The sequence below is a fragment of the Dermacentor variabilis genome, chromosome 1 (genome assembly GCF_050947875.1).
Source record: "Dermacentor variabilis isolate Ectoservices chromosome 1, ASM5094787v1, whole genome shotgun sequence".
Classification (NCBI taxonomy): Eukaryota; Metazoa; Arthropoda; class Arachnida; order Ixodida; family Ixodidae; genus Dermacentor; species Dermacentor variabilis.
Window position 1 is genome coordinate 269,304,696 of NC_134568.1, and position 12,225 is coordinate 269,316,920.

General features: G+C 47.4%; 1 protein-coding gene across 1 annotated transcript in view; it reads left to right on the forward strand.

The window, feature by feature from the left end:
* Positions 1-10,413, forward strand: part of LOC142566838 (uncharacterized) — a 285,430-nt gene extending 275,017 nt beyond the window's left edge. Inside the window, exons 2-3 of the mRNA XM_075677774.1 lie at positions 9,647-9,997; positions 10,391-10,413. Coding sequence (XP_075533889.1) covers positions 9,647-9,997; positions 10,391-10,413 — 374 coding nt within the window. The remainder of the gene's footprint in view (positions 1-9,646; positions 9,998-10,390) is intronic.
* The last annotated feature ends 1,812 nt before the right edge of the window (positions 10,414-12,225 follow it).

The window sequence follows — 12,225 nt, forward strand, 5'->3', positions numbered from 1 at the left end:
GATGCGTCTCCAGAATGGCTCCCCCGGCGCCTATAGACACGCCGTGTCCCTTCGCGACACGCGGGGAGCGCGAGATTTGAGATTTGCGCGGTCGTCAAACTGGCCAGATGACCCTTCGGGGACCCTTGCGGCTCGTAGCGGCTTGTAATGATCGCCGCCCCTTCGTTTAAACTATAGAAACGCGGAGCGTCTCCGGCTCCGAGCAGCTGCTGCCGCCGGCGCTGCTGCTGCTGCTGCCGGCGCCGCGGCTCGCGTATATACCGAGCCGGCCGCGCAGTCGCGAAACTTTGTTGTCTCGCCCGGCCCCGAACGGCCTCGTAACTTTTCGGTATCTCGGCCACGCAGCGCCGGCCGGCGCCCGGTGTGTCCGCGCTTCGCCGCGGGCGTTGGCGCGCTCCCGAGGCCCGTGCGTGGCCTGTGGGGCGGCGCATATACCGCACGCTGCAAGGCCGGGCGCGTGCGCTGGCCGCGGGCTCTCTCTTCGTCTCTGCTCGGTCCATTGTCTGGCGCCGCGTGACACGACCAGCTGTCTCCTTTTGAGGGGCCAGACCTCTGCCTGCACGCGGCTGGGCTCTTCCTCCCTGCTGATTTGTTGATCCCGCGTCCGGGGAGAACCCGACGCGCCCACTTCGTGCGTGTGTAGAGCGCGCGCGGGAACAGTTCGGCCGAAACGATTGTGCTTCTTTCCATTGTGCCGCAGTCGCGCAATGGCTCGCTCTCCCCTTTGGGCCTCATCCGCGCGACACAATTATACAGGGCGCTCTTCTCTGTAGTTTCTCTCTGTTGCCGCTCTTCCCGGCAAGAAACAAGTTTGTATCTAACCGTGGCAGAAGCGAGTTCGAGGTCCATTGGTGCAGTTATCCTTTTCTGTTCGGCCAAAACATAACCGGATGTCAGCCGTTTCGTTCCCCGTTTCTTCTTTCTGTCTGTCCGACTTTTCTTCTTTTTTTTTTTTCGTTGACAATGAATATCCTCCTCTTTGATTACTTCTTGTTCTGTTCAGTGGAATGGTGCAAGTAAAGCAAAAAATAAAAGCATGATTACAACGAAGGCGCCAAATAAAACAACGTACGAAGGAAGGAGACACGAGACAACCATGTAGGCGCGTCTCCTTCCTTCGTCCTTTGTTTTATTTGGCGCCTTCGTTGTAATCATGCATAACCAACTCGCCCACCAGCACGTGCTCAGTGCAAAAATAAAAGGCAGATGTATACCGCCTCGCAGTCGAATAACCATTCCGTCACTCACTATAGCCCAAATGGTTGGCGTGTTTTTTTTTGTTTTTTTTTGGTTGCGCGTACGAATGTCTTCCTAAATTTCCACTCGCTGTATGATACCTTTTTAAGCGTTTCTGAAGTCTGAGAGTGGTTCGCAACTCTTCTTCGTTTTTGTTCTAGCTCAAATGACTGTATTTTAAATTTGTAAAGCCAAACTAAAACTCTATATTCAGCCTTTATTTAACAGCAACAACACATTGCGCCACGCTGTGCGCATCGCTCGTTCACCAGTATGACGCTGCGGTTCTGACACACTTAACGACATGCCTACAGCTCTTGCGTCTCGTAAACATTCCTACGTTTCCATTGGCATTCTGGAATGAGGACGCCTCTCCAAAGCTGCATTCACACAATAAAAAAGTTTATTCTCTCTTTCTCCATCGTTCTCGAGTGCATCCTTCCCGACCTCAACAACTCAACCACGCATTCGCTCAGTTCGTATCTCATACAAGTTAAGTACTATTTATACTGTCCAGGCACGTACCCAAGATTTATTTTTCGGTAGGGGGGAGGGGCACCTAAGGTAAATTTTTCTATGCAAATGAGGGGGGAGGTACCTTTACTAGTACAAATATGAATAACGTCCGCCATTCGCCATGAAGACGCGTAAACCCGCAAAAGAAAAATGAAATAAGGTGTATCTCACAGGTAGGCCTGCGAGATACGCATCTCCTTTACTTGGCAAACAAGGAACCACATCAAATGGACTCGCGCAGGAAACAAGTGCAGGAAGAACGCTGCCAAGAACAAGTAAACAAGCGAAAGTGTAGAATCAAGATTTCTATAGTAAAATACAACTTTAAAAAAAGACAGCAGTTAGCAACCAAGGCACACGGACCGCGCGGTGTTGTGTCACTCCACCAGCCAATCGCAGAAGCAAACAAAATCATCGTCATGCGGCCTTTTCAAAATGGCGTCGTACTTGATAGTTCCGAAGCGTCCGCTGTTCTTGAAGAGTCTTTTCATCCACGGAAGCAATGTGGTGGGCAACAGACATGGACAAAGTGTGTGGAGTCCGAGCATTTCACTCTTCAAAAGTGTGCGGTACATTTCATTTAACCGCTTAGCCCGTTTTACTCATGAAACTTCACTGCCAACTGAAGTGAAAATTCACAATAAACTGTTGCAGCGAATCAACCATTTTATTTAAGTTTAATAATGAATTAGGCTTCACCATTCCACTATAAGAAGCGAAAGAAAACGTATAAAATTACGCGCTAATAATTTTATTTTTGTGGTTACCCCCTTATGTTGGTAACAAGAAAAGTTTGAAGTACGAACTATTTGCAGCCTCGCGGAGGAACAGTGGCTGGCGGTTATGAGAGCGTGGGCAGGGCTTCACTGCAGACTTAAGTTGTATCCGACTATAGTAGAGTTTTTTTAATTAGCCCTGGAAAACTTACAGAGAAATATATATTTGGGGAACAATCACAGTTCTTTTGGATTCCTCGTTTACTGCTCTGCCAAGTGCCAAAACCGACTCCTATTGTTATCTGGCAAGTTTCGTAGCGATGCGTGGCCGCCTGTGCCGTACAACCGCGTAGAGTGCAGGCCGCTGCGGTTCTAGACGTACTGCGCCCACCGCGAAAGGTTAGAAAAACACCCAAATAAGCACAGCAGAGAAGTGGCTACGTCAGGTGTTTCGACTTATAACTGTAGAAGCGTCATTCTAAACACACGGAATTCTTCTCCACTTCCGGCGGCGTTTTCTCCAATTCCCTCCTTCCCTCTTCCATTTCTGTGTTGCTGTCACCTCCCTTCATAAGAGTAGGCAGGCGTTGTGCCCTTTCCGGTGGCAGTTGCCAGCCTGCTCGTCGCTTTCCCTTTCCTGTTAACTGTGTATATGTGTATATGTGTTCAAAACAAATAATAAATAATAATAATAAGTAAAAAGATGTTGATCCATAAATATTTTCATAAGCAACTGCTAAATTTATTAATTTTCGCTTTTCCTTCCTGCTTGGCTGTTGCCTTGGCTCTTTCCCTTAGTAGATCAATTAATTTCTCAACACCTTGCGACTCTTGTTTCCAGTTGCCAATTTTGCTCGAAAAGTGCTGTACAATTAGGGAAAAACAAGACGAGGTAACGACATTCAAATTGCTTGTGGGTTTAAGGGTTATTGCAGGGTTTGATGATGGACATTGTTTCGCATTGTTTTATTTTCCACCTTATCTAAGCCATATCGCGGGTTCCGGGGATCTGCCAGCGTCGTGGCGAGCCGTCACTCGAGGAAATAATATGAAAAGGAAAAGTTAAACGCAATTGGCGTTTCCTCCGGCCGCAGCTCGTTCCACGAGCATACGGACCAGCTAAGAACCGAATCCCTTTCCTGGTCCCTGAATCAGTCTGAACAAATAAGATTGGAGTGACGAAGCAATAGCGATGCGCGCGACCGTTGAATAGATGGTGACAACTGAACGCATCTCGAGTTAATTGCGCGAGCACCGAACCTATGAGACAACTCACCTTCCCACCCGAAGAGATGCCGATAACTACCGTCATCCAAAAGGAGGGGAAAAGGCAGCAGAATGTTGACCGCTGAATAGCTGTCAAGTCTCAACATTGATTTGGCGGCGCTTTAGGAATGTGTGAGAAGTGGTGGCATGGGCGGGGAGGGGGGATATGCCGCTTGATTTCGTCTCCCCTCCCCCCTTCCTGGGTACGTGTCTGATACAGTCCACACACAGAGTGGGGACAACTGTTCTATACTTGCACTGTAATATATAGCGCTCAGTATGAGCTACAACGCGGAAGGGCATGGCAAAGTGGTCGCGCGCTGTAGCTCGTACTGAGTGTTACAGTACACATCTCTTGCACGAGGCGTTTCCGTGCAACGCTATACATTTACGCATGTTGCGACCATTGAGAGCAACGGCGACATGCAATCGTCCTTTCGCTTACTAAAGCTGTACGGAAAGACATTCATAACGCGTTGAGGTGCGTTCCATTAACCGTGACATTCTAGCCACGCTACAAGCGCCAAAAAGACGTTACGCTTCACGATCCTATGCTCTACTTCCAGCAAACTGTTAAATTCGTCGTTGATTTGCGGGAGCCGGCGAATCACGAAAGTTTCTCTTGCTTCTGATGTTTGTTATCGCTGTCTCCTTATTAAGCATAACCAACGTCCGAAACTATTGCACCCAGCGACGCCTGCCCGATTCAGTGGCAGGCGAAACAAAATTATGGGTCTGACGGAAACCTTCGCATATACAGGATTTTGTTTTAAACGCACGAGATGCAGCCACGCCGCTAAGCCGCGCGACAGCTATAGTGCCATGGAAGCACGCCGCCTCGCGCGCGTGCCTGAAAAACAAACAGACCGCAGGGCGACGGACGCTGCAGAAGCGAAAGAGGGGGGCGTGTCCGCCATTAAGGGAACCGCGGCGGCGCCCGCTAATCGCCCACGTCCGCGCTCGTCGCGCGTGCCGTTCGGAAACGCACGCCGCCGCGGTGAACGCGCTCGCGTGCGACGCCGCGGCGGTGTTTCGCAGCGGCGCGGCCCGCGCGCGGCGGCCGCAATTTGGCGACCGGACCGGCGCGAATATCGCCACCGCCGCCACGCGCTCTGCGACTGCACTACGTGTCGCTCTTTGCGTCCGTCCGCCGGTCAGGTGATTGCCGCCGACTCGTGCCAAAATTGCGTCATTAATTATTCACGTCCCCATCTCGCGCGCGAGCGCCGCGCCGCCTCAAGTTTATAGTTTCCCTGTTTTCGCTTCTTTCGACTCCGCGCGGCGTAATTAACTGGCGCCCGCACCGTAGGATAGCGCTTATGCATTTTTTAACCGACACCCAAGTGTCCCACGCGTTGCGAGCCCCACCTTCTTCGCACCCACTGAAGCTATGTGCCTACCCAGATTCTCTCCTGGGCCTGCCACCGTTCCTTTACTCCTTTTTTTTTTTTTCACTTTTCAGCGCCAACTCGTTGAGCCGTATACCTTTCTGCTATTTCGTCCCAGGGTGGACGTGGCCGCTCAAGGAACGCGTCGTCTTTCGGTTATACGCTCCCGAGCAGCACGGCGTGAGCGGCTATATAGCCGCGCGAGAAAACGGCTGAAACAGAAATCTTGATTGCTCGCGCGAGGCTAACGAGGACCTGCTCCCATTGTTGCGACACTCGCGCGTCAGGCTTGCCCAACTCGTTACCGTGACTGCAATGACGTTGTTAAGCGCACGGGTCTTTGTTTGTTGGTCGGCCGTGCATGCCGGCCTGAATAGCTGACGCGAGCGCCTAGAAGTGGACATTACGACAGGCTTCTTTGCAAAACAGAATGAAGTTAGTGAAACGCCCATTGTCTTTAACGGAGAGCCACCGGTGAGCGCCTGTGTTCTCTTCTTTGGTTAAGTGTAAAAATTTTACGCCGCGCGGACGCTTACGCCATTGGTTCCCGCCGAGCACGAGGACTTTGCTGGCAGGCGCCGGAAGTCGTTCGTGGTTGCGGGGAGGCAGCTGACAGAAAAACAACTCCTAAAGTGCCTATCTTAGCACCACATGCGCTTCTTCTTTTAGTTATCTAAACTGTTAGGTGAACAGACGACTACTTTGCGGCACAAAAAAATGAAATAAAGAAAAATAAAGAAAACGCTTTCCTTATGCTGCAACGGCCTGTGAGATTGCTGAGGCGTTAATGGCGCTGTTTAAGACGGTAACAGTCTTTTTATATGGTTCTAAGTACTTCTAGCATACCAAGTACCGTAAAAAGTATTTCAAAAGCTTTAAAGACAAATATTTCAATACCAGGTCAACTTTAAAGCAAAAAAAAAAAAGTTGGAAATGAAGTAACGTTTTATGACCTAATCGACCTAATGATTTACAGAAGAAATGTTATAGTCGCGCGTTTGTTGATATTATAGCGCTAATATCTCCACTCCGGCACTAATTTGGCCTCGCACTAATTTTTATGAATCTAGTTTATTCTTAAAGGGGTGAGGCTCAAGGTCTCTCTGGGGGAGGAAGGGGCGTCGTCGAACTGCACTTGGTTCACTCGCTCCTAACGTCTTCGTCGAGATCCGAATCAGTTCTGACCGGGTCCTGCGTAAGCGCAGGAATTTTTGAAAATAAGGGGATATCTCTCACAACTGCTCCAGAAATTATAATATTCATGCATCGTGACATCAACAATTATCTTACCTAAATATACATGCTTGCCGATTGGTGGACTATTAATGCTTTCATTGCGAGGGATCCTCTTTGACCGGTTAATCACTTGAAAAATGCTTCAAAATAACGATGCCAGCGTGCCCTTTATATAGACGCTTTCTGGATAGGAATTAGTGTGCATATTAAAATAGCTCTTTATTACATTAGAGGGTGCCCGAGTGCACCTGTGTCTATCTTTTCAATTTCTTTTCTTTCTTTTTTTCTCTTTTGCTAACACAGCGCTTGCAGCGTGTAACAGTAGAAAATATAAGTCTGGTATGCTTAGGAAGTAGTCGTCTTGTGTAAATTCCGTATCCTCACTATGTATTTCGATTCCGTAGTGTCGGTGACTTGGTGTGCAGGAGCAAACGACTAATATAAGTTTTGAAGTCATGCTTCTTGTGTTATACGCAAAAATGCACGCACCCTACAAACTGATCAATTAACCCATTTAAGGTTGGCGATAAATCATGTCAAGAGCTTAATTGACGGCCCGCACTGTATTTTGTAATGATACTGGATGTATTATTTAATTTTGCCGAAAGCTAATTGGACGGATACCATAATTACTCATACGAAATATCTGCGACGACCACTTCATTCAGCGTCGCCTCGACACGCCGGGCGTTTCATAGATCCAGAACGCTGGAGCAACTCTCACCTTCAATCCTAAAGTGGCTGCGGATTGCTCACAGTCCGCAACGTCCCATACTTATATACATCGCAGCTGAGAGTGTTGATCACACCGCTCTTTTACCCTTCGTCCAATCTAAGCTTGCACACGTTATCGGCAGACCCATATTCATCGCAGAAGGGATGGTTGAACGTTTGATATCCGACAGCTTTATCTTTATCGTTCTCGTTAACATTTGACCTTTCATAAGTTGTCGATGGTCACAGCTTTTGCACATATCGATAAATATTGAATACGGTTTGATTATTTTAACATAGTTATTTCGTTACGTGTGGTCTTCTTTCGTCAATTCCAGAGTGTGGCTAGTTTGGTCATCGCTTCCTTGCGAGCAGCGAGAACCGCTACTTGACGGGCACATTGTCCTGAAAGAGGAAAAACCGCAGAAGTGCTTATCTTAGTGTCATGTGCGCGCGTGCTTTTCGTAATCTAAACTGCGCGGTTAGAGCAAGGTAAACAGGCGACGATGTTACGGAACGAGTGCTTAATTGTCGGTCGATGAGGAGACGCTATCGCGTATTACCAAATGTTTGTAAACTACGAAGCTGGAGTCTCACCGATGCGTGGCACAGCTTCAATCAGCCTGCCTGTGCATCCCGATGAATAGCCAGTTGTTTGTCCTCTGCCCATCGCGCGCGAGGTGTGCACCATGATTCGCCGTTTGCGGCTGGATGTACTCCGGTCGGCCTTATTCATCGCGCACTCGGTATCCTTCTTCGCCGCAGCTGCCTCAGCCGCATGCCCTACGCTTCAGCACGCCACTTTTTAGAATAAAAAATTGACTCGCCATTCCGACCTCGCGAAAGCGGATCTCCAGCGACGCTGTTGAACACCACCACTATACGACTGCTGAGGGGTGTGTGCAATGCTTTATTGCAGTAGAGTAATTGGAGTAATGATAATTTAGAGTTGTGGTGGTAATGGGAGTAATTGTAATTTTGGCAGCACGCCGCCGCTGGTCGTATTGCCGTTTTCTTTCCCTATGTCCCTATGCCGCTCCTGGTATTCGCATCTCTGATCGGGAACCCTGACCATGCGTTGTCTACCCATAGAGACGCTGCAACGACAGCGGAGTCAGTCGCCGGGTTAGCTTTGATATATATATATATATATATATATATATATATATATATATATATATATATATATATATATATATATATATATATATATATATATATATATATATATATATATATATATATAGTGACGTCAATTGCCCATGTTGCCAGCTGTCATTGCAGCGGCAGCTTGCGAATCAGTAATGTTTACTGGGAAACATATATATTCAGGGAGCGTGACGTGCTTCGCATTGTTATCGGGAGCACCTTAACGTCAATGAAGTGGTTTGGATGCTTGTTTTCTGTTTGTTTTTCAATGAAACGAATTATTCTATGCGCGATCATACAAATGTAGGCACTTTTCGCTTCAATCGCTTTAGGTTCTTCTTAATCGCTCAAGGAACTTTTTTTTTTTCGTGAGGACGCGTCACGATAAATCCTGACCAACAAGAGGCTAACAGCTTTGCTGTAAAAAAGAAAATAAGAAGTCTCTAAACATACAGGTAGTCCATGCTTGATTGCGATTACTCATGTTCATTGTAAACGACTAAGACTGCCGCGTATAATGCGGCCGCTTGATCAAAGCGGGCTTCAGCGCGACCTATAGACCGGCCGAAGTGTTAGGATATTTCATGCTGCCATCATCGCTACCATGCGTGCACAAACCACACGCAACAGATCAGCTTAGAATAGATTGTTAAAAAATGTTGATTGAGGCCTATTTGAGGAGGAAGGGGAATAGGGAGAATAGGGAGATTATATAGGAGATCGTAACGGTGACTCTTTTTGATGTGCCGCTTTTCCTCATCGGGACTTGGCTGCAGACCACCCGGGGTGAGCCCGTTCGCTGGGGGCGGCGATTTGTGTCTCGCTCGCCAGCTTGTGAGCCAGATCGTTGCGCGTTGGTCTCAATTGATTACCGGCTCCAATAAAATACCCCCTCAATAAAACCTGATGTGGTTTTCCGCGGTGTCTCACCTTGAGGTCCTTTCAGGTGTTCCGGTGTCATCGCGCTGTCCGAGCGAATGAGGTTGTTCTTTACATGTATCGGTTCTTGGCAGTTATCGATGATCGACACCAACCATAGGCCTTCACAGGCACGGGAAACTTGCGCGTCTGTCGATAGCAGCCAGCCCTTGTATTACTTTCATTACACGAGTGTAGTAGGTTTCGGAAACACCGAAAGCTATTGGCGAAACCAAAATTCGAAATCTTTGGCGTTCTGTTGACGCCTTTAACTTGCATTCACACTTTATGAAAACAGTAGCGAAACCGGAGCACTTATGCCTTTTCTTTCGCTATGCTTATGCGAACTGATAAGTATAAAAGTGAGCCATAACTGAACATCTTTTCCTACGCGTTGTTCGGTTTCTGTAGGAAAATAACAGGTTCGTTGGCAAAAGCACGGTCGTTATTAAGTCTTGCCCGTTCAAAAAATACAGAGAGCCCTCTGTTTCTTTCGCTCCTCCGCAGACGAGCCTGTGGCGTTGGCCGTGCACGTGGGCAGCCAGATCGACCTTCCGTGCAAATCGCTGCTGGCCAACGACCTGCCCCTGCGCATCAACTGGTTCAAGGACGACTCGCCGATGCCCGTGTACAGTGTCACGTACGCCAGCAACCAGAGCTTCCACCGGACCAATATCATGCAGGGCCGGCACGCGGCCCGTTCCGACTGGAGCCAGCGGGCCTACTTCAGCGTGCTCGGTTCGCCGGCCACGCTCAAGGTCAACGACCTGGCCTTCCAGGACACCGGCACCTATGTCTGCCAGGTTGTCATCAGCCGTGGCACACAGCGGAACGCCACCGTGCACCTGGTCGTGGTCGGTGAGTGCCGTGGCCAGTGCCTCCTCTTTCACGCGTGCGCGGTTCGCCGTACACAGCGGTCGGAAATATCTTGCGGGCAACATACCCCGATAAGACGGACCGATAGATGTACTACTCTATGTGAAGACATTGGTTCCCACGCAGGTATAAGTCAAATACTCTAACATACGAAACAGTTGCAAACGTGTCATTGAGATAGCAGGATGGACGAAGTTATTGGCAAACGATACGCAGTGGTCTGGATCCGTGGCGGTTTGGCTGCATGAAGCTTCGTATGAATACCGACTTAGCATGTGTGCTAACTTCTTGCATGCCCCGTGCCAAGAGGAATGGCCTTCACCATGCACTCGTTTCATGGAAGCTTTTAATCAAAGTGCCCTCGCACATTTAAAGGTAACAGCGACATGTTACCTTGAAGTAAACGTGATAACAGTACAGGCTGCGACTTTTTATCATAATTTTTTTTTTACAAATTTAAAAGTTGAATCAATAGCAGTAAGGAAGCCGAAACAGTTGATAGGCAACTGTGGGGCTGTTTGCTAGGTTACAGTCACATGGAAACAATGTCATGTAGGCATTAAACAGCGGCGCAACTTACAGTCCGTGCCACAGGACAGGACAGGACAGGGCGATACGCATGAAGCGGACGCTGCTCCAAGTGCAGGTTAGCATTCACATACGTGTGGCAGAATGCAAGGCGCTAGTGTTTTCTGCATACTCGGGCTTCAGACAGGACCGGTATTTAGAACACTTACCCGCCGTGGTTGCTCAGTGTCTATGGTGTTGGGCTCCTGCGCACGAGGTAGCGGGATCGAATCCCGGCCGCGGCGGCCGCATTTCGATGGGGGCGAAGTGCGAAAACACTCGTGGTACTTAGATTTAGGTGCACGTTAAAGAACCCCAGGTGGTCGAAATTTCCGGAGCCCTCCACTACGGCGTGCCTCGTAATCAGACAGTGCTTTTGGCGCGTAAAACCCCGTAATTTATTTTTTTTTTTTAGAACACGAAATTTGTGGTTGGGTTCATTCGTTACATCAGAGCGAACGCTCCCCTTTGCGATGTGAAAAGTAAAAATGAGCATGCAGGTTGCTTAATAAATGCGGCTTCGTGTTATAACCTTTGAATACTATCATCACTCTTATCGTTTAATCATGTCTGCTAATGATGTGGCCCCATTTTACGCCAGACTCCATATGAACTCTTTTTGACAGGCGAGAGCTGTAAGATACGCAGCGCTGATAGTCCGCATGCCCTGTAGGGAATTGTGCATACTCTCTATGTCGTTTTGGCTAAAAGGCAGGCGGTACATAGAAAGTGACACAAAATAAAAGTTCAAACGAAATATTGCGTGAAAACAGTAAATGAAATGAAAAATAAAGAAAGAAAAACAGAACAAAGGATTTAGTAAGGAAATCACCAGATCACATCACTTCGGTCATCTGTTTCTTCACCGCCATCTAAACGCCGTGCTTCCAGATGACGTCAAGTATATGCGATCGGTTGTAGTATATACATGGGCCATTCCATCTCAAGTGTACTAGGTGTTCTTTACACCGTCTCTGATTCTGCTAAAAATGAAAATCATACTATTTTGCCTCTGTGTGTCGAGTTATTATTCAAGACATATCTTTCTGAAAAAAAAAAAATCTGAAGCCTTCATAGTGCTTCGGAGGTTGCGCACACAAATGAAACTATGTCAGGCAAAAAATTTTTTACAAAGTTATTTCTCTGACCTATTACTGCGAGTCTCCTACAAAGTTATTGCTCTGACCTATTACTGCGAATCCCTTTTTTTTCTATAATCTACATTTTTAGTTCTTATTTTAATTTGCGTTATTTTTATCCATTAGAAAAAGTCGACAATTGCCGCATATTTAGTATATTTCACAGAAAAAGTTTATTGTTCCATGACGAATATATCTACAAAATAGGCTTGGTATGCGTGTATACTAGAGACAAAAATACTCTGAGAAGAAATAAAGCCTAAATATTCTGTTAAATTCACAACAAAAACGAAAAAAAATGACGTTCTGATCTGATTGTGGCTCCACTATCACAGTATAGCAGTCCAAGTAACAATATGGCCTCATCAGCATAGTATAGTATGCGTTGCTGCCACTTTATTTAAAGAAGTTTTAAAAGAGTAAGTTTCGTTTTAAGCGAAAAAAAAAATTGATCTGCACAATCACAAGCATGCGCGGAGCATCTCGTTGTTTCACCTTCACTGC